Source organism: Podarcis pityusensis (genome assembly GCF_964106645.2).
Source record: "Podarcis pityusensis genome assembly, chromosome: 8".
Classification (NCBI taxonomy): Eukaryota; Metazoa; Chordata; class Lepidosauria; order Squamata; family Lacertidae; genus Podarcis; species Podarcis pityusensis.
In genome coordinates, this window is record NC_138033.1 from 1,167,223 (window position 1) to 1,189,608 (window position 22,386).

Here is a 22,386-nt window from a genome sequence, read left to right on the forward strand (position 1 = left end):
ATGTGGTTTAGCGGAGAGACTAAGAGCCCTGGAGCTGGAGTGGGGAGACCTGGGCCCATTTGACCCCATGGCTAGGAGCTTTGGAGGGAGGTGGGGAAGATGGGGAGTGAGAGGAGCTGATTCTGGGTGGAAACATCCACTCTGAGGAAAAGATCACCAGCTAGAGAAAGGAGTCTCTGAGCTTAGTGGGAAGGACAGTGTGTGGTGTCCTGGGAGAGTAAATCAGGCCAGGAATGAACTGGGAGGCTGAGCCAGGAGAAGGAGGAGCTGGAAAGAGACCGGCTGCTGAGCTCTCATCCCAGTCAGGAGGTTCACAATTTAGCTGAGAGACGTCAAAGAAGTGTGACTGGCCCAAGGTCACCGAGCAGCTGCATATGGAGGAGCGAAGATGCGAAACCGGTTCCCCAGATTACGAGACTACCGCTCTTTACCACTACACCACACTCGCTAAATTGTGAACCACCTGAAAAAGTTTCCTGCTGCTGTTTGAGAGCCAGTGTGGTGTAGTGGTTAAGAACAGTAGTCTCGTAATCTGGGGAACCGGGTTCGTGTCTCTGCTACTCCACCTGCAGCTGCTGGGTGACCTTGGGCTAGTCACACTTCTTTGAAGTCTCTCAGCCCCACTCACCTCACAGAGTGTTTGTTGTGGGGGAGGAAGGGAAACGAGAATGTTAGCCGCTTTGAGACTCCTTAAAGGAAGTGAAAGGAGGGATATCAAATCCAAACTCTTCTTCTTCTTTCTGCAGATGCAATAGAGGTGGCAAAGAAAGTCTTCTTCACCGTCGCTATCGCCACTTGGTAGGCTCGCCGTTGAGCTCTAACCTGTGTCCGGTCAGATTCGGAATGAGTTATCCGCCACCGGCCCTCTAGCCGTCTCAACGATTGTTTCATTGCCCTCAGATCCGTGGAAAACCACGGGGCTGTCCGGGCTCCATGCAATCGGAGAGGGCGCTTCGGAGCCAAACAGTCAATAGCCCTGGTTAACTCCACATTCCAGCGGGCCACCAGGGAATCAGCTGAAAGGCCATCAACATGGGGTAAAGCATCCCTTACCACTCTCTGGAAACCATTTGGATCCATTAAGCGGCGGGGGCGGACCATCCGAATCGGTACCACCTCCCTGCAGAGGGGATGGGTCGCGGAGAAGTCCAGTTGCACCAGGAAGTGATCTGACAATGGCACTTCTTTCATTTCGCTTTTACTTAGTGTCATATCACCAACATCCATAGAGGTAAACACCAGGTCCAAGGCATGTCCGCGGCTATGGGTTGGGCCAGACTTATTCAGGGACAGCCCCATGGAGGCCATGCTTTCCACGAAGTCCCGAGCGGCCCCTTGTAAGGTCGTGTCAGCATGGATGCTAAAATCCCCAAGGACAACCAAGCTAGGTGTCTCCAGGAGAACATCTGCCACAACCTGAAGCAGCTCAGGCAGGGAATCCTTGGTGCAGCGTAGGATATTCTCCTAGGTGCCCCAACCTGCCACTTCCCCTGAGCTTATTGCAGCCTGATGGCAACCACCAGGCGTGTGTGTCCTGCTTGTTGGCAAGTAAAGCAACACCCTCCCTGGTTGGGATGGAGGGTCTCGCCTCTGGAATGGAGGAAAGGACCATCCAGCCATGTAGCTGGTCAGGGGCCCAGGCCCCTCCTGAATCTTCTTCTGAGGGTCTCAGGATGGGTGATGAATTTCGGGGAATTGGATTGGCAGGCAGTGCCCCTCTGCATTTGTCCCTGCCCTGCCCCAGCTCCATCATGGCACTCAGAAGCCACTCCTGAGAGGACCTGTTCTCCTCCCCAGCCTCCCTTTGATTCCATGGGCCTTTCAGAGTGGGACCTCCCTTTTCCCCACTGTCTCTCTAGGACACCTGGCTCACAACAAGGCCAGCTTGTCTTCCCAATGTTCCTGTAAGTGAGGAGAAAATGCTTGCCATTTCTGTTTGCCACTGAGCAGTGCTTTGGAGTCACAAGACTCTGTTTACATTCCACACATTCCATACTGTTGGAAGTCTCACGGGAGACGGATGGGATGTTAGTGGTTTCCTGTTCCTTTGTTCCTTTGTTGTTCAATTGCTCTCTGCTCTCACAGAGAGGGGATGTATTTTTCTGTCTGCGTAGCTAGATAATAAAACTCCTAGCAATGTAGCCCAAACCTCTCGTCTCTTCCCTGTGCTGGAAACTCTGCTGACTTAAGGTTATATTATGAAGCTGCAGCCTTCTGCTGGATGAAGGATTGGTTTTTATTGGAAAACACTGATGCCCTATGTGATGGGACGATGAGCTGCTTGTGTGTAAAATCCTAGTCCCTCAGAGTTTGGTCAAGTTTGCAAACCTCTGTCTGTAACGGAGCCCCTTAAACATGGCTCCGTCAGTCGCTGGCAGATTCCGACAGTGGTTGCTTTCGGAATCGCTTCCAACATAAAAGCTCCTTAACGGAAACACGTCTTCTGGACTCTCTGCGTGACAGTTTCCGGCGAGGAGTGGGTGTCCCTACAGGAGGTCCTGAAACCTCCCCACTGTTTTCGCTGGAAGTGTCTCTGAGCCATCCCTCCAGCTCCCTTTCCCTCAGCCCAGCTCCTCTCCCCCTACTGGTTCCCTCTTCAGCTGCTGAGTCTCTCCCAACCTGTGTGAGCCCTTTCACTTCCCTTCCTTCCGATGGCAGTTCCCTGACATCCACCTCCCCTCCAGGGCCCCCTTCATCCCCTCTCGCCCCCTCCTCTACGGGCGGTGAGGAGGCAAAACCCCGGAATGAACTTCCTTCATCTTCCGATGTCCCGAACACTTCTCTCCACCTGTTGCGGTTCCTGGTCTCGAAGTACTCCTCCTCCTCAGAGTCCATCTCCCCTTCCCCTTCCGATTCCGAGAATCCTTCCAACTCCTCCTCCTCATCGGTGGTCCCAAAGTATTCCCTCCGGAACCTCTCCACAGGCTGAGGTTTCCTTGGGAACCTTTGATGGAACGTTTCTATCAATACCTCGTCATTGATATCTTCTGCCATTACCCAAGTGTTTTCTGACTCCGGTTCTCCTTCCCACGCTACCAAATACTCCACCTGATCCCCCTTCCATCTGGCGTCGAGGATTTCTGCCACATGGCTGCTGCATTCCCTTTCTTCTATGACCGGTCCCCGAGTGGCCATCCCTTCTCGTCCCCCCTCATACGGTGACAGTAACGACCTGTGAAATACTGGGTGCAGTTTCATGTGGTTGGGTAACCGGAGCCTGAAAGCCACTGGGTTGACCTGTTGAATGACCTCAAAGGGACCCAATCTCCTGGGTCTTAATTTCTTACAACCTCCTTTGAACGGCAACCCTTGGGTTGACAGCCACACCCTATCTCCCACCCTTATGGTTTCACCTTCCCTTCGGTTCTTGTCTGCCTGCCTCTTGTATTCTTCCTTCGCCCTTTCTAAGTTGAGTTGGAGCTGACGATGGATTGCTTCCATTTCTTCTACAAAATGCTCGGCTGCCGGGACACCCCATCTCTCCCCTTCTCCCCCTGGGAAAGCCCTGGGATGACACCCATAATTAGCCAAGAAGGGGCTCATCCCTGTGGACACATTCTCGGCATTGTTGTAGGCAAATTCCGCCAGCGCCAACTTTTCTACCCAGTCATTCTCTCTGTCATTGACATAACACCTCAGGTATTGCTGGAGGACCCCGTTTGCTCTTTCCGCCTGCCCGTTGGTTTCAGGGTGCCGGGCAGTCGAAAAGTTGACCTCCACCTGCAGTAAGCTCATGAGCTTCCTCCAGAACCTGGACGTAAATTGTTTTCCTCGGTCTGAGACCACCCTCAATGGCACTCCGTGCAACCTAAAAATGTGTTCTACAAATAACTTCGCTGTCTCTTCCGCCGTGACTGCATGCGAGCAGGCTACAAAGTGGCACATCTTTGTTAGTAGGTCTACCACCACCATGATGGCTGTTTTCCCCTTGGACTTCGGCAGATCAGTCATAAAATCTATCGACACTGCCTCCCAAGGTCGTTCTGGGATTGGTAAGGGTTCTAATAGCCCCGCCGGTGCCCGCCTCTCCCCTTTGGCTCGCTGGCATTGCTCACACCCTCTTACATACTCCCGTACATCTTCCCTCACCTTAGGCCACCAAAATTCCCTGGTGACCAACCACATGGTTTTGTGTTGTCCAAAATGCCCCGCCGTGGGGCTGTCGTGCAACTGCTTGAGTACCCTCCCCCTTAAGTCTCCTTCAGGGATATACAGTGCCCCTTTGTAATACAAAGCTCCATTTCTTTCCTCGAAACCCCCTGGTTCCTCTCCCTCACCCCTAAGACCTCTGAGCTTATTCTGGGCGTATTCATCATTCTCTGTTTCCTCTACCAGTTCTCTTTGTCCCACCAATGCCGCCCCACACACCCAGCGGTCCTCTGGAATGACATGTCTCTCTTCGGGTGCTCCCTCCTCCTCCAAATATTCAGGTTTGCGTGAGAGAGCGTCCGCCCTAATGTTCTCTGGGCCTGGCACGTAACAAATCTCAAAGTTAAATTTGGAGAACTCCTGGGCCCATCTCACTTGCCGTTGGTTGAGCACTCGTGCCGTCCTCCAATACTCTAGGTTCTTGTGGTCAGTGCACACTTGCACCTTATGTTGTGCGCCAATTAGCAGGTGCCTCCATCTCCGGAACGCCTCATGAATGGCTAGTAGTTCTCGGTCATACACCGTGTAGTTCCTCTCGGATTTGTTCAGCTTTCGCGAAAAAAAGGCACACGGTCTCCACTCTGACTCCTCCTTCCCTGGCTGCAGAAGCACCGCCCCAATCGCTCTGTCTGATGCGTCAGTTTCCACTCTCATCGGTTTTTGTAAATCCACATGCAGGAGTTGTTGTTCCGAGGCGAAGGCCCTTTTTAGTTCCTCAAATGCTCGCTCCGCCTCCTCAGTCCAAACGAACTTCTTCTTACTGCTGAGACAGTCCGTAATGGGCGCCGTCAGGTGGGCAAAGTTTCGGATGAACTTACGATAGAAGTTCCCAAATCCTAGGAACCTCTGCACATCCTTCCTTGTTTTGGGTGTTTTCCATTCCAGCACCGCCTGGACCTTGCCGGGATCCATGGCCAATCCCTTGTCTGACAGGCGATACCCCAGGAATTCCACCTCCTTGGTATGAAACTGACACTTCTCCAGTTTCACCCACAGCTGGTTGGCTTGCAGCCTGCTCAACACTTCTCTGACGTCTCTCACATGCTGCTCCTCATTCTCAGAATACACCAACACGTCGTCTAAGAAGGCCACACAATTCTTGTAAAGCAAAGGCCCCAGGACGTGGTTCATAAACGATTGAAAGCACGCGGAGCCTCCTTGTAGGCCGAAGGGCATAACTAAATATTCAAATGCCCCCAAAGGGGTGAACATGGTGGTTTTCCATTCATCCCCCTTCCTTATTCGTATCAGGTTGTACGCCCCCCTTAGGTCCAGTTTAGTAAAAATCTTTCCCTTCCTGACCCTTGTCAAAATGTCGTCAATCCTGGGCATAGGGAAAGCCACTGGTTCTGACACTGCATTTAAGGCCCTGAAGTCACACACAAGCCTCGGCTTGTTCGTGTTTTTTTTATCCACAAAAAACACTGGGCTGCCCCCCACCGCCCTGGACTCTCTGATGAACCCTCTCTTCAGGTTCTTGTCAATGAACTCTCTTAGCTCCTGCATCTCTCTGTCTGACATGGCGTACAGCTTGCCTACAGGGAGCTGTGCCCCAGGGAGTAAATTGATTTGACAGTCAAAGGGTCTATGCGGGGGTAATTGGTCAGCTTCCCTTTCGCTGAAGACGTCGCGGAGATCTGCGTATTGTCGTGGTACCTTCACGTTCTCCGTTACTTCAGTCCCTGCTAGGGTGGCTTGGGCCCCTGCCAAACCCTTTCCCTCTTTGCAGTGTTCTAAGCAATGTGCTGAACCAAAAGAAACCACTCTCTGATGCCAGCCCACCAGCGGATCATGTAACGCTAGCCAGCTCATCCCCAATATAATGGGAGCTCCTCCCAAGGTGGCCACATTAAACGCTATCAGTTCGGTGTGCCTTGCCACCTTCATTATCATTGGGACGGTCTGCAAGCTGACTTCTCCCCCCAACAGCTCCCTGCCATCGATCGTGGTCACCTGCAGGGGGTTGCTTAAAGGGATCGTCTGTATCTGGTGTTCAGCTGCAAACTCTTTGCTCATGAAATTGCAGGAGCTGCCTGAGTCCAACAGCGCCTTTATCTTTAGAGGGTGTCCGTTTGGCAGCTCTAGCGCCACTTCTATCACTAGGGCGGGTTTAGGAGGTTCTGGCGTGGGCACTTTCACTGCTCTTTGGCCTGACTGCTGTGCCCCGACGGTGGCAGCCAGGCGTTGGCTTTTACTTGCTTCGGTATTTCTTCCTCTCTTCCCTCCACAGCTCCTACCATCCCTTGCCATTCCTTCCTCTGGGGGCAGACTCTGGCAAAGTGACCTGGCTGTTGGCAGAGATAGCATTTCCGGGCGCCTTTTCCCTCCTTCTTTCCCCCCTCACTGGGCTTTGAAACTGCGCGCGCGCGCGCTGTTCCGATTTCCATCGGCTCTGCCGGCGGGAAAGTTGGCTCTGGAATGTCTGGAATGCGGAACTCCTTCCAACGTTCCCCCTTCCCTTCCCGCCTCTCCAATGCTCTCGCCTCCTGGCGCGCTCCTATGGTCAGCGCTGATTTGGTCAGCTGGTCCATAGACTCCGCCCTGGGCGCCCGGGAAAGTTCGTCTTTCACAGCCGAAGAAAGCCCTTCTTCAAAAAGCATTTGAATGGGTTCCGCCGATAGATCCCACCCCAATTTATGGATCAACATGGTGAATTCAGTCCAGTACTCACGGACAGATCGGCTCCCCTGTTTGCAAGCCATTAACTGTCTGCGGACCACTCCCTGTTCAATATCGCTGGAAAACATCAGATCCATGGCGCGAAAGAACTTCATCGTGTCCTTTAGGACGTCACTATTCGCTGCCATCAGGGGTCTAACCCAGTCTCTCGCCCCCTTTTCAAGATGCCCAATCACGAAAGCCACTCTTGATTCCTCGTCAGGGAATTCATCAAACTGCAGATTGAGGGCATATTGCATCTCTGTCCGAAAGCCATGATAGTCTTTGGGCTCCCCCCCAAACTTCTGCACCAATCCTGGTACCTTTCTGACGAGCTGGGTGTCTTTCCCCTTTTTGTCTGCATCCTGAGCCCTCCTCTCCTCAAGCCTCGCCGTCTGCAACGCTAGCTGGACCTCCAACACCCGGTACCTTTCTTCCAGGCTTGGACCCGCTCCAGCTCCTGCTTCTCCGGTTCCGGCTGGGTTGCTCATGATGCCTTCTCCTGCACAAGCTGCTCACGAAGACTGTCGGAATGCTGTGATGGGACGATGAGCTGCTTGTGTGTAAAATCCTAGTCCCTCAGAGTTTGGTCAAGTTTGCAAACCTCTGTCTGTAACGGAGCCCCTTAAACATGGCTCCGTCAGTCGCTGGCAGATTCCGACAGTGGTTGCTTTCGGAATCGCTTCCAACATAAAAGCTCCTTAACGGAAACACGTCTTCTGGACTCTCTGCGTGACAGTTTCCGGCGAGGAGTGGGTGTCCCTACAGGAGGTCCTGAAACCTCCCCACTGTTTTCGCTGGAAGTGTCTCTGAGCCATCCCTCCAGCTCCCTTTCCCTCAGCCCAGCTCCTCTCCCCCTACTGGTTCCCTCTTCAGCTGCTGAGTCTCTCCCAACCTGTGTGAGCCCTTTCACTTCCCTTCCTTCCGATGGCAGTTCCCTGACACCCTAGATCTGGAAGGGTTTAACAATTCTTTAGGATGGCATGCATATTTGTGGTACGACAAGGTAAAGACTCACAAAATGTTCAAAAACCATATTGTCAGGAAAGCATTATTTATTGTCTGGACTAAATACAAAGACTTATTAGAAAACAAGACCCCGAGATGGCTATCACCAATAGAGGCTAAGGCCCGAAAAAACCCCAATATGGAAGCCGGTTGGCCAAAATATTGGGAGATAATAGAAAAAATTGGAGACAATTGGAGGCTGCAGAGCCAGGACAAATTAAAGAATAAGGTGCGAGATTGGTTACACTATGCTCAAATCCAAGAGGTTTTTAAAATGGACAAAAAAACAGGATTCCAGGTGGAAAAATCGAAACTAGAGACAGAATTGCTAGAACCTAAGACTAAGGTACTTTCAAGAATGTATAACTTGCTGCTTAAATGGAACACACAGGATGAGACTGTCAAATCAGCCATGATAAAATGGGCTCAGGATATTGGGTATAACATTATGTTTGAGGACTGGGAAAGGTTATGGACCACCGGAATGAAATTCACGGCATGTAATGCCTTGAAGGAAAATATTATGAAAATGATATATAGGTGGTACATGACCCCAGTCAAGCTTGCTAAGATATATCACCTGTCTGATAATAAATGTTGGAAATGTAAGGAGGCTGAAGGGACATTCTTTCACCTCTGGTGGACCTGCCCAAAAGTGAAGGCCTTCTGGGAAATGATCTACAATGAGTTAAAAAAGGTATTTAAGTATACCTTTCCAAAGAAACCAGAGGCCTTCCTCCTGGGCATTGTCGGCCAGAAAGTGTTAAAGAAGGACAGAACCTTTTTTATGTATGCAACCACAGCAGCAAGAATTCTCATCGCAAAATACTGGAAAACACAAGATTTACCCACACTGGAAGAGTGGCAGACGCAATTGATGGACTATATGGAACTAGCTGAAATGACTGGCAGAATCCGAGATTTGGGAGAAGAAACAATGGAGGAGGACTGGAAAAAATTTAAGGATTACTTACAAAAATTTTATAAGTTATATGAATGTTAAGAAATTGCATGATTTGGAAAATCTAGCTTCAGCAATAAGATTTGGTGATATGGGAAATTAAGTTATATTTATGGAAGGACTAAAGCTTAAAGCAATATTATATTTACTTTAGGGAAAAGTAAATTGATAAAAAGTATCTTAAACTTAAAATATAATTATTTGAATGTACAAAAAAACGCACGAAACAAGGTAATAATTTGCTGATTTTTTTTTTTTATTGTAAAGAATGCATGGTGAGGAAGATGTGGGGAAGTCCGGTTGGTTATGAAAAAAATGTTTTGGAAGGATGGATTCTTTTTTCTTTCTTCTTCTTTTCTTTTTCTGTTATTTCTTCTATATATCTGACTTAATACATGTATCTGGAAAAAAAGCAATAAAAATATTTATATATATAAAAAAAAAACCTCTCGTCTCTTCCCTGTGCTGGAAACTCTGCTGAATGGGGAATGTGCCTGGAGCCTTATCAGAGGCTCAGGTCGTCAATCACGTTGAGGCGATTCCGGAAGATGAGCTTTATCAGCTGGGTCGAACGGAGATCCCCAGAGGAACTACCAGGGAAGAAGTTCCCTTGAACTCGGTGCAATGAGTTCTGGGCAGACCTGCAGAATTCTCCTGTTCTAGGATTCCACGACACCCCAGATCACTCTCTGTATCTGGGAAGGGACTGCACCAGAGGTGTGAAGTCACTGAGGGGCGAAGAGGAGACAAGAAGAGCAAGCTTTCTCTTGGCTAAAAACCAAACACCCCAGAAGGAGCAGGAAAGGCCCAGAGGGGGAGAGGCTCTGCAAGGACATCCCCCTGGCGGGCCTTTTCCTCGCCAGGCTCTCCGGGCACCAGATAGGCTTTCATTTTGATGCCAAGGACACCCTGAAAGGATTTAGACCAGTCATGACGTGAAGGAGGCATTGAAGGAATAGATCATAATTTGGGTCAGCGCTCCTCCTCCTCCTCCTGTGCATCTGGCCAGAGCCATGGCTGCTTTCCTGAGGCCTTTCCTCTGCTTCTGCCCCCATGAAGGTTCCCTGATGGGAGGCTGTGGGGACTGCAGACAGGCCAGCCCTTCAAGAGCAAAAGGGGGCCATCTTGGAGGGGGGGGTAGGTGTAATATTAAGCCTTACTGAGAGAGTCCGAAATCCCCCGATTCTCCTCCATGACTTCCTTATGGAGGGCTCTCTGGTCAGGATCCAGCAATGCCCAGTCCACGTCTGTGAAATGGAAGGCTACATCTTCAAAGCACACTGTACCCTAAAAGAAAAAGGTGAACTGTTACACTTTGTTGTTTTCTGCCTCTTAATTGATGTTCTGTATTAACTGGATTTTTTTCCTGCACATTTTATGGATGCATATTTTGATGTGTTAAGGGAATTACCGGTATTCATTGTGAATTTTAATAAAGGGCATTAAGAAACTGGTGTTCTTCAAATCATTCTTCAAATCCTGTGCACAAACATTCCCGTTTGCCACATGGAAGGATCCCTTCTTCTGTCCCTCTGTGCTGTTCTTGCCGGGTGGGGAGTGTTGGGATCCCAGAATGCTGTGTGAGATAGTAAGTCTGCAGGCTTGAGTCTGCTAGCTGATGCAACTGGCTGATGCAATCAGCCTGCAATACTTTCTATGCAAGTGCAGGGTCAGAATGCTGTCAGTTGATTGGCTGTCCTTGGTTTGAAAGGGAAACCTGTCCAGCAGTAAAGGTGGTGGTGCAGAGGAGTGTGGTCAGAGAGAGAGAGTCTTCCTCTTTGCCTTAAGGTGCAGCCAGGTACTCCGTTTGACTGTATGAACTGCTCCTGTATTATAGCCTGTAGATATTTGTAGATATAGAGCTCACAATAAATATACTGCACTGAAGAACCTGAAACTCTAAGCATTTCTGCTAAAGCGCCACGAAGATTTTGTGACAGGGAGGACCCTCCTGAAGCCAAATAGACATCTCCAAGGTGCGCAGGGGAATGAGAGGGGGAAAGCCCCATTGTGGGACTGATGGGGTGAATCCTGGCCACTCTTTGGTATGGCGAGTGAACTGCTTAGAAGCCTATTTGAGCCTTCAACCCTCCTTCCTGGGCAGTTCCTCCCACCATTCCTCTGTGTCCCCCAGTCCATGACATCCTCTCTCTCCCACATGGCTCCTTCCTCCTACCTGCTCTGGGTCCACAGGGGCAGCTTCCCCTCCGCCACCAAGAAAAGATGGACAAGCAGGTCTTGCTGGCCTCGTTCCGTCTCCTGCGAGAGAAGAAGTTAAGTGGGAAGCCAAGAGCGCATGCTTCACTCCGAAGGAAAACTACAGGTGCGCCTTCAAACAAGGAGGAGTTGCCATGTAAATGTGGACGTTTGCACCCATTTGACATACTAGTTGTGCAAAAATACATCTCCCTTTCTCTGGGCTCTTGGTCCTCTGTGACTTCTCCAATAAGATGAAAAGAATTCACAGATTAGAACTCCTTCCTCCTTACCCAGAGGCCTCTCTCTGGAGTCCAAGGGAGTCTTCTCTGCCTCAGAGGAATCTGGACCCATTTCTGCTAACGGATCCTTCCCCTGAAAGAGCAACAAGGATTCAAGAGAGAGTGGGGAGAAGGATTAGAAAAGGAGGAGCAGACGCAAACAATTTAGGGCTGTCCAATATCATTCCTCGGATGCTTTCCAAAAAAGGATGGGCAAATTAGTAGAGAATTGGGGGATACTCTCCCTCCTCTTCTAGAGTTGGCTGCAAACCTCTCGGGGTCCTTTGGCCTCCTGGGAGCAGAACTGCCTGAGCTGCTGGCTCTGCACCTCTGAGCAAAGGGTGTCGTCCTTTCTCACAGTGTTTTCCCAGAATCCCCCACTGCTCTCATGGTGGGCTGCAAGGCCTCTTCCTGCTTCAGGGCCAGCTGAGTCTTGCTCATCCATCTCTGTTCCCAGGAGATCGGAAGGAGTCCCTAGGTCTTCTGCCAAGTTCTGCCTGTCCTAATGAGAGGTGCCAGAGAATCCTGTAAAGCAAATGCATTCTTCTACTACCAGATTGATACACAGTCAGGAGAAGAGAAATGTTCCCTGGGCCAGCATGGATGAGTCTGAATCACAGCCCAGACTCGGAGTTCAAGCACCATATTCCCATATTCTGAAGACAGACTTCTGTCTTTGTTCTGAGGGCAACTCTCTCCCCCTTCAGAAGCATGGCTGCCTCCCACTGGGGGGGCCTGGAGCCATCGCTAGCCCTCTGCTCCTCCCTGAATGGGCCTCATCCTCTTCTCAAGCCATCTCTTCCTCCTGTGGCAGGGAGTTCCATGGGTCTAACTGCGCACTGGGAGATGAAAGGACTTTGTTTAGCACAGAGGCCAAGTTTTTATTTCTGCCTCCAGATGTTTCCATCTGGCTGCCACCTGGGCTAAGGAACGTGGCTGATTCCTCAATCGCATCAGGGTTCCTTTGCAGGCCCTTTTCTTCCTGACTCAGTGACCCCTCCCCAAAGGAGCAAGACAAGAGTTGCAGACCTCCTGTTACTTGCAGCCTCCCTGGCTTTGCAGAGAGAAGGGGGGCAGAACCTCTTAGCCCTGGCTTGGGGATCCCCTTGCAGGAGCTGAGCAGAATCCCCACGGATCCCCATCATGACTCCCTGGCCCTCGTGGCTGTTCTTCTGAGCCCTTGCAAAGCGGAGCTCTCCCTGCTCCCTTCTCTCTCTCTCTCTCTCAGGAGCCAGGGCCCCAGAGGGGTCTTCTTGGGGGGACCCTCCCCTGCAGCCCTGGGACCCCCCATCTCCCCAAAGCGACTGACCGGATCCCAGAAGGCGCCCCCAGGCAGCACTTGTGGAGCAGAGACAAAAGCTCAGATGGGGGCGGAGCTTGTGCTCTGGGGAGCCTCCTCCCTTTATTCCTCTCTAGGAAGCCAGCTTGGTGCCAGGGGGTGTGGCGCAGGTGCAGAGCTGCTCCATCGGGGGACTTTGGGGGCCTGGTGAGCTTCTCCCTCCGCGGGGAACAGATTTCTGCACATCTCAAGAGCAACAAGAATGTATTCCTTCCCACCCTTTCCTTGAGAAGCCAGAGGAAAACTCTGCAAGGGTTTGGCTCCAGGGTCCCTTGAGAGAGAGTTGGCTCCGACTCTCTGAGCAAAGAGGAAGGAAAAGGGGGTCCTGCAAGGAGAGGATGAGGGGAAGACCCCCTTTTCTAGGGGTGGGGGAGAGGGATTGGGCTCCCAGGTCAAGAGAGCACCTTGTATCCTGGCACTGAAAAGACACCCTCCCGACACACACTTTGTGGCATCTCCTTTCGGCAAAGGGTCAAAACATAGTTCCAACTTGGGCCAAGGGGAGTCTGGAGATGAGGAGGTTCCCAGCTTTGGAGAGACCTTGAAATTTGATTTTAAATTCATTTTGGATTATATCGAGGACTGTGGGGAACAGGTGAGTTGGATGAAGGGTGAGGAAGACAATTTTGGGTTGGAATCCCCCAGAGACCTACTCCTCAATGAGAAAGGAAAGAAACTAAGACAGAGACCAACAAAAGACAAGGAAAAGGGCAAGCACAAACAAGATGAAGAAGAATTGCAGAAGGGACATGGAAGAGATTTAAGGGCCTCGGACATAAGGCTTCCAGGTTGATGGACTAGATGGAAGGGACAATAAGGACTGACATGACCCGAGACCAGGAAGAAGAGACGCTGGATGATGATTGGAAGAGAATTTATAATGGAAATTTCTTATTTTAGAATCAGCTAATGAATATTAGGGAAAATGTGGGAATGAAACTATATGACTCTAGCAGAAATGATATCAGGAGCTATGTATATTTGAAATTTAAGATTTAAGTCTTAAGGCACTTAGGGGTAAGATAAGGTTAAATAAATTAAGGTAATTTGAATAACAGAATATGGGGAAAGATGGTAAGGATTTGTTGAGTTAATTATTAGGTTAAATTGTTAAGATACATTTTATAACAAAAATTGAGAAAGATGGAAAGAATTTGCTGAAATAATTACTAAACTAGAACACAAAAACGGAGGCGTGAGGAGGTCAATGAAACAAGCAAATGGAAATTATGGATATGCAATTTGGGATTTGTGGTTTTTTTTCTTTTTTACTTTCTTTTGCTGTATTGTATTGGTTTTCATATTTTGTGCTTTTCTCTTTTTTTATTGTTTTCTTTTTTGTATTGTAGTGTTGTTTTTCATTTTTTCTTTTTCTTGTAATTTCGAAATTATCAATAAATATTATTTTTTTAAAAAAAACAAAAACAAAACATAGTTCCAACTTGAAAACCACATCCAGGACCAGGCACCCTCAATGGGCTTTGCACTACAACTCCCAACCGGGCCTGCCAGCAGAAGGCAGGGGGGATGGAAACAGCCGTCCAAAAGGTCCAGCCAGCCCCAGAGGCGACCCAAGGCTGCTCTCCACCGGGGCGCTGCTCCAGGCATCTGAGTTGCCCAGTTCAAGCAAGCTGGCGGGACTAAGAACCGGGGTTCCTGAATTGCAGGGGTTGGACTAGATGAGCCTGGAGTGTCCTCTTCCAGGATTCCTCTTCTGGCTGCCAATGCCATGGCTGGAATGTCTCCCAAAACTGCCCCCCCCTTTCACAAGGAGCTCTCTCCCCCCCCCCCCCGTCTTAAACTACCCTTTGACTGGCAGCCATCTCCAATCTCCTTGCTGGACAATCCCAATCAAAGATGCATTAGATTCTCTGAAATCTACTCAGGAGTCCTGTAGTGACTTCATGCTCTTTATTGCAGCTTGTAAAACAGTGATTTAATTGCCCCCCAAACCTCAGGCTTTTATATACATTATTTACACAATCAGTCCCGTCTGATTGGCTGATTCTGCTTCCCTCCTGCAGCCTGATTGGTCTTTTCCTGCAGGCCAATCAGTTGTTGCATTCTAGGATTCTACTTGCCTATTGTTCTAGGATCCAAGCTTAGTACATAACCCCCCTCCCCTCTAAGTTCCCGTTGCGCCCAGAAGGTTAGCATTCGTAGTCGTTGAGGTATGCCAGTCACCTATGTATGCCTTGTGGTCTTGGGTGTCTCTCGGTAGGGGTTCCTGGTTCTGGCTCTTGTTCCAGGGCTGCCGGCTGTGATGGGATCGTTGGGTTGGACGCTGCTCAGCCTCGGTCACTTCTGGACTTCCTAATTCTGCCTCCCTTTCCTGCTCCTCCTGCTCTATGGGCCTCACCCTTCTGCTATCCCCTTGGGATTCCTCTGCCCACCCCTCCTTGCAGTTTCCCCCCAGGAATCATCTGGAAGTTCAATAGTCCCAAGAAGGCTTGGAGTTCTGCCTTACCCTTAGGTGCAGGGGCGTCGCATATAGCCCTCACCTTGTCCCTGATCAGGTGGACTCTTAGAACCCACCAGGGTGGCGAGGACATGGCTGACCATTGGCACCGGGTATGCATGAGCCGTAAGGGCCTTGTTTATGGTACATTTGTAGTCTACGCAGATGTGGACTGAGCCACTGGGCTTGACGGGTGTGATGATTGGGGTTTCTCGGGGGCATTAGGCACGGGCTAGAGCACTCCTTGCTCCACAAGCCAGTCTAATTCCTCGCCAATGCGGGGTTTTGAGGGCGAACGGGACCTGGTGGGCCTTGAACCTGATGGGTCGTATGGCGGGGTCTAGTTGTAGGCCAACGGAGGGGCGGGGCAGTATATCACCCCAATGCCCCATCGAAAACCTCTGGAAACTCTTTGCACATGGCATCCACGTCCACGTGGGAGCTGGTGCAGTTCACCCCGGTGATGGCTAGCCCCAGTGGCCCAAACCACGCCAACCCCAGTAAGCTAACGTAGCGCCCCTTGGCCACAATCAAGTCCAACTTCCACTTCTGCCCTCGATATTGTACACTGAAGGTTCCCACCCCCATCGTGGGGACCTTGCGTTTGTGGAAGTCTCCCGGAGGGTGAATGGGGCTGGCCAAACTTGGAGCCGCCAATGGGACACAATTTCCTTAACGTCTGCGCCAAGATTATGGACAGGAGTGAGCCTGTATCAAGCTCCAGGCGGAATGGGGCTGCCCCTATCTGTGCCTGAATGTAAATTATTTCCGCATTAGAATGAGGCAACTGGTATACCTGACAGTCTGTGATCTCCGTCGAGTTGCCTTGGTGTGTCAGACCACGGGGCCTGGGACTCTTGGGTTGGCCATCTGGTTCGATGCGTCGGGCAGGGCAGGCACGGCCCACCCGGGTGATGTGTCCCACTTTTCTGCATTGTCGGCATTCTGCGTTGCGGAAATGGCAAGTCCTCTGCTCGTGGCTCTCCCCGCAACTTGCACAGTTCCCGTCTTCCGGACGAGGCTGTCATGGTGGGCGTGCAGCTTATGTGCGCTGCTGCACTCAGTGTACGTCCTCCCGGTCGGATTCTGAGTCGTCGGTGAGGTCCTCATGGTGGATCCTTGGTTGGGACGACATGTTTGACTGGAATCCTTGCGCTGACCTCTCGGCAGCTTCAGTTGCTAAAGCCTCCTCTAGGGCAGCCTGGAGCGTCAGGTCCTTCTTGGCGTAGAGGTGCCAATGCAGCTTCTCGTCCCTCAGGCTGCCCACGAGGCAGTCGCCAAGCATGTTCTCCAGCTCTGTGACTTTGCAGAGCCGAGCAGCCTGGCAGAGGGAGGTCACATTCCTGGTTATGGTTTCTCCGGAGACCTGCCGCTTTGCCTAGAAGGCATTTCGACACGCTACCCCCGAGGGTTGTTGCGAGAAGTGCCCCTTCAGCCGTTCTATTATCGTGTCGCAATATTTGTGGGAGCGAGGAGGGCTCAGGCGATCTTGAACGTTTCTTCTCCACAGATGCTGAAGAAGGTTGCCCTCTTCTTGGCTGTGTCTCATGACGTCCTTTGCCTTCAGGAGGAACTGGAAGCGGGTGGTGTATCCTTCCCAGTCTCCTGAGGCTGGGCTGAACGGCATGAAGCGGTTGTCTGTCGCCATTCTGGGTCCTTGGGTCCTGGAGCTGTAGCCTGGATGCGCGATGTGATGCTGTGTTGCCTTGGCAGCTGTGTGCTTTGCGCGTCAGACAGCTCAGCAGGATCCCACCTTCATCGCCAGTGAAATATGTTCAGAGTCCTGTAGTGATTTCATGCTCTTTATTGCAGTTTGTAAAACAGTGATTTAATTGCCCCCCAAACCTCAGGCTTTTATATACATTATTTACACAATGAGTCCCATCTGATTGGCTGTTTCTGTTGGGATCCTGCCAGGGAGACAGAGGCATCAGGCCTCCACGTCGTCTCCAGACGATCTCCTGTCTCCCGTTGGATCCGCATCAGTCAATTAGCGACACGACCCTCAGACGCATTCCAAGACTCATGCACGCCCTTCTCGCAAAGTTTCCACAACGGAAGATTCACCCAGGAGAGCATATTTACAGCTTTATTCAATGTTGGTCAGAACAAAGGAAAAACATGACTGCTTGCATTCATGTCAAGGAAAACAGCCAGAACAAAAGCTATATACAAAACGGAAACTCCCAGTGAGCAGGAAGTAAACAGGCATGTGACGCAAAACAGCCTGTTCCCTTTTTTAAGGAGGAACAGAAATATCCTAACAGATTCTGCTTCCCTACTGGAGCCTGATTGGTCTTTTCCTGCAGGCCAATCAGTTGTTGCATTCTAGGATCCTACTTGCCCGCATGCCTTGAGGCCCCAAGATGGGTGGAGGAAGGCCTGGGGGGGCAGCTGCTGGCTGGGACTTTGATTTGGGAAGGGTGGGAGCACAGGGAGAGGGAGACAGGAAGACCGGCCAGGGGGTGGCACTGGGGGATTTATTCACATTGGTTTTCTACCCAAAAGCCACCCCCCCCGGCTGTGAGGAGGGTGGCGCCTCTTCCATGAATTCCTCTTCCACTCCCAGCCTCTCCGCTCAAACCTTTGCTAAAATCCTGCTCTCCTCCCTCCTCTCCGTCTCAGAGGCTGGGCTTTCTGTCTCATCTCAAGAACCGCCAAAGCGCCTGCAATTGCCTCTTATCTTCCACCCAAACCGTCCACATCAATCCTAAGCGTCTCCTGTTCTGATTTCCATTTTTTGTCTTCCAGCTTTTCAGACTTCTCCTCCTTTCCTTTCATGGAGATATCTAGTGCTTCTGTTTTCTTTGTCAGTGTCTCTACTTTAGTGATCAAATTTGTCTCCATTTCATTATTTTTATCAATTCAGGCTAATAGCTTCTCCAAATTTAACACAGGCCTGGTGTAAACTGTTTTTGAACTGCCATATTCAAAATCTCCCTCTCCCTTGTTCTCAAAGCAGCCTATTTTCCAGCGGCACCTTATCAGTTTGTCAAGGTCACAGAATAACTCTTTCACAAGAGATCCCGTTTCCTGCATTTTTCCAGCCCTCCCTCTTCCATCCAGCCTGATACCCAACACACATGTTTAACATAAAATCCAATTTATTAAATTAAGATTCGAATTAAACAAATAAACCAAATAATTACTTTAAGAGAGGAACCATAAAACAGAAAAAAGAAAGAATGTGTCCAAGAGGACATAGCAATTTAGGTGTCCAGATAAGAGTGGTTGTCTTGCAGGAATCCAATTCTCTTTAAGTGGCTCAGAGTAGAAGAAATATTTTCCTTCAAGGAGAAACGAACTTGTCCAAACCTGTCTTGATTTTAGCTTTTTCAGCCAGTCCTTTTAAGAGCTCCAATTCTATTTTTTAAAAGAACTTTAAAAATGAGACCAGACTTTCATAAATCCCTCCGATCACACTCTTGGCACTGAAATAGTTTCTACCCTGTGTGAATTCTCTGATGGGAAATGAGATTGTTGCTTTGACTGAAGCTCTTTCCACATTCCACACACTGATAGGGTTTCTCCCCTGTATGAATCCTTTGATGGGAAGTGAGATGGGAACTATGACTGAAGCTCTTTCCACATTCCATGCACTGATAGGGTTTCTCCCCTGTATGAATTCTACAATGGGAAGTGAAAACCTGGTTTTGACTGAAACTCTTTCCACACTCCAAGCAGTGATATGGTTTCTCCCCTGTATGTATTCTACGATGGGAAGTGAGACTTTCTTTCCAGGTGAAGCTCTTTCCACATTCCATGCACTGAAAGGGTTTCTCCCCTGTATGAATTCTTTGATGAGAAGTGAGCTTGGCCCTCTGACTGAAGCTATTTCCGCATTCCACGCACTGATAGGGTTTCTCCCCTGTATGAATAATTTGATGGGAAGTGAGATCTGAGCAATTTCTGAATCTCTTTCCACATTCCACGCACTGATAGGGTTTCTCCCCTGTATGAATTCTCTGGTGGGCAATGAGATAGCGTCTGTCAATGAAGCTCTTTTCACATTCCAAGCACTGATAGGGTTTCTCCCCTGTATGAATCCTTTGATGGGAAGTGAGCATGGCCCTTTGATTGAAGCTCTTTCCGCATTCCACGCACTGATAGGGTTTCTCCCCTGTATGAATGCTTTGATGGGAAGTGAGATTGGCACTCCGAGTGAAGCTCTTTCCACATTCTACGCACTGATAGGGTTTCTCCCCTGTATGAATCCTTTGATGGGAAGTGATTTGGGAGCACTGACGGAAGCTCTTTCCACACTCCAAGCAATGATAGGGTTTCTCCCCTGTATGAATCCTTTGATGGGAAGTGAGTTGGGAGCTCTGACTGAAGCTCTTTCCACATTCCATGCACTGATAGGGTTTCTCCCCTGTATGAATCCTTTGATGGGAAGTGAGATGGTCCCTCCGAGTGAAGCTCTTTCCACATTCAACGCACTGATAGGGTTTTCCCCCTGTATGAATTCTATGATGGGAAGTGAGATCGTGGCTGTGACTGAAGTTCTTTCCACACTCCGAGCAGTGATAGGGTTTCTCCCCTGTATGAATCCTTTGATGGGAAGTGAGTTGGGAGCTCTGACTGAAGCTCTTTCCACATTCCATGCACTGATAGGGTTTCTCCCCTGTATGAATCCTTTGATGTGAAGTGAGATGGGAACTCTGATTGAAGCTCTTTCCACATTCCATGCACTGATAGGGTTTCTCCCCTGTATGAATTCTTTGATGGGAAGTGAGACTTTCTTTCCTGGTGAAACTCTTTCCACATTCCAAGCACTGATAGGGTTTCTCCCCTGTATGAATCCTTTGATGGGAAGTGAGACTTTCTTTCCTGGTGAAGCTCTTTCCACATTCCAAGCACTGATAGGGTTTTTCCCCTGTATGAATCCTTTGATGGGAAGTGAGATGGGAGCTCTTACTGAAGCTCTTTCCACATTCCACGCACTGATAGGGTTTCTCCCCTGTATGAATTCTACGGTGGGAAGTGAGATCGTTGCTGTTACTGAAGCTCTTTCCACACTCCAAGCAGTGGTAGTGTTTCTTCTCAAGGGGATTTCTTTGATGGGAAATGGAATGGGAGCTCTGACTGAAGCTCTCTCCACAGTCTGAATCCTGATATGGATCCTCCACTGTGTGGATTTCATTGTAGTCTCCCTTGTTCTTCATTTCCAATTCATCACCACCTGAAACTAAGAGGCAAAAGGATTAGAGTCTCGGGAAGAAGTGCAGCCCCAAATTATGGAACAATGCTAATTAATGCTTGGGACAGGGGAAGAACCGAAGGGAGTTAGATGTTATAATGTTCCTTTTGTTCTGCAAAAATGTCTAGTTTTGTATACAAATCAAGTTGAATATTATATGTTTTCTCTCTCGAGTTTTTAAAAGTACAGTAACGTCATTTTGTTCAAATTTAAATATGGATCCGTACTATCTTCATAAATAAAATGTGCTTTCATTATTATTTTAAAGGTGGCCAAAGCGGGAAAGTTCCCTGTTCAAAATTAAGATATACAGTGGTACCTTGGGTTACATATGCTTCAGGTTACATATGCTTCAGGTTACAGACTCTGCTAACCCAGAAATAATGCTTCAGTTTAAGAACTTTGCTTCAGGATAAGAACAGAAATCATGCCCCGGCGGCGCAGTGGCAACAGCAGGAGACCCCATTAGCTAAAGTGGTGCTTCAGGTTAAAAACAGTTTCAGGTTAAGAAAGGACCTCCGGAATGAATTAAGTTCTTAACCCGAGGTACAACTGTATTTAATATGCTACGTTGTTCAATATGCAGTAATAAATCTAAACAAATTGTAAGAGCTTGAGAAATATTTGGGAACATTGACTCTGGACTGACTTGGTCATAGTCAGCTACCTTGTGGTAGGGGAATGAAGTTCTGTGTGCTGAAAAACACATTTTGTATATTGAACAAATGTGTGTAGCAGCTGCCAAATTTAAATTTCTTTAGTGGCTAAAAATTTAATGATGATGTGCATCACCTTAAACCAATTTGGATGTTTTCTTAAATTCTCAACATCACAGAATGCAGCAGAAACTTGTCATATCAGTATTATTATAATTATAATTATAATAATTATTATTATTCAAGTTTCCTTACACTGGTATCTCAGGTTACATACGCTTCAGGTTACAGACACCGCTAACCTAGAAATAGCACCTCAGGTTAAGAACTTTGCTTCAGGATGAGAACAGAAATCGTGCTCTGGCAGCGCAGTGGCAGCAGGAGGCCCCATTAGCTAAAGTGGTGCTTCAGGTTAAGAACAGTTTCAGGTTAAGAACGGACCTACGGAACGAATTAAGTTCTTCACCCGAAGTACCACTGTACTTAAATGTTACATTTTTGAGAGAAGTTACAGGGGACGAGGCAGGGGGCCTTCTCGATAGGGGAACCCACCCTGTGGAACGCCCTCCCATCAGATGTCAAGGAAACAACTATGCAACTTTTAGAGGACTTCTGAAGGCACCTCTGTATTGGGAAGTTTTTAATGTTTGATGTTTGATTATGTTTTTCTATTTGTTGGCTGGGGCCACCCAGTCAGATGGGCAGGGTAAAAATAATAAAATTATCATTATTGTTACCACAGGGTTCACTGCCTGAGATTCAAAAAGCCTGGCTCTGTCTTGGGATGGAGTTTGTTTGGTTCAGTCGTGGAATCTGTGCCATCTCCAATGCCAAGCGATTCTTTGGTCAACCAGAGAGAGCCAGAAGCAAGAACAAAAGCAGGAAACTTGAATGAAGCTACTTCAAAACACCAAATCACTCTGAATCCTACATTTAAGAAGGCCTGGGCAGTTCAGACAGCCTGATCATGGTTTTAAACGACAGAACTGGAGGAAGAATATTCACAGGGAAAACAATCAATAGCCATCCATCCAAGGTTTGCTGTGGGAGTGTTAACATCCCAGGTGCTGTGGGTGGCGCTGTTGAGCCCCATTGAAATATCAGAGGTTCGCCACATAGAGAGATGTCTTGAATTACAAAACAGATAGGATGATCCAATAGGGAGCCTTACCGAGAGAGTCCAAGATCCCACGATTCTTCTCCATGACCTCCTGATGCAGAGCTCTCTGGTCAGGATCCAGCAATGCCCACTCCTCGTCTGTGAAATGGACAGCTACATCTTCAAAGCACACTGGACCCTAACAGAACAGGAAAAAGGCTGTCCTCTTAGAGAACATTCACTTGGCTCTGTTGTTTTCTACAGCGGCCAGACCCCTCTCTGCCTTCCTCATCCCTCTCTCCTGCTGCAGCTTCTGCCTCGGAGTCTGGGCTGCTCTCTGCCACAGACTCCCTCTGCTCCCTGAGCCCTCTTCCCTCTCCA

General features: G+C 49.1%; 2 protein-coding genes across 2 annotated transcripts in view; both read right to left on the reverse strand.

Moving 5' to 3' along the window:
* Positions 1-22,386, reverse strand: part of LOC308484345 (zinc finger protein 213-like) — a 144,493-nt gene that overhangs the window by 115,895 nt on the left and 6,212 nt on the right. The window contains exons 3-7 of the mRNA XM_081019221.1: positions 11,266-11,347; positions 10,953-11,035; positions 9,937-10,063; positions 9,223-9,504; positions 629-2,149 (exon numbers count right to left, since the gene is read on the reverse strand). Coding sequence (XP_080875347.1) covers positions 9,335-9,504; positions 9,937-10,063; positions 10,953-11,035; positions 11,266-11,347 — 462 coding nt within the window. The 3' untranslated portion in view covers positions 629-2,149; positions 9,223-9,334. The remainder of the gene's footprint in view (positions 1-628; positions 2,150-9,222; positions 9,505-9,936; positions 10,064-10,952; positions 11,036-11,265; positions 11,348-22,386) is intronic.
* LOC308484169 (uncharacterized protein) overlaps positions 1-22,386 on the reverse strand; it is a 136,319-nt gene that overhangs the window by 112,801 nt on the left and 1,132 nt on the right. The window contains exons 2-3 of the mRNA XM_081018861.1: positions 22,078-22,204; positions 17,391-20,238 (exon numbers count right to left, since the gene is read on the reverse strand). Coding sequence (XP_080874987.1) covers positions 18,494-20,238; positions 22,078-22,204 — 1,872 coding nt within the window. The 3' untranslated portion in view covers positions 17,391-18,493. The remainder of the gene's footprint in view (positions 1-17,390; positions 20,239-22,077; positions 22,205-22,386) is intronic.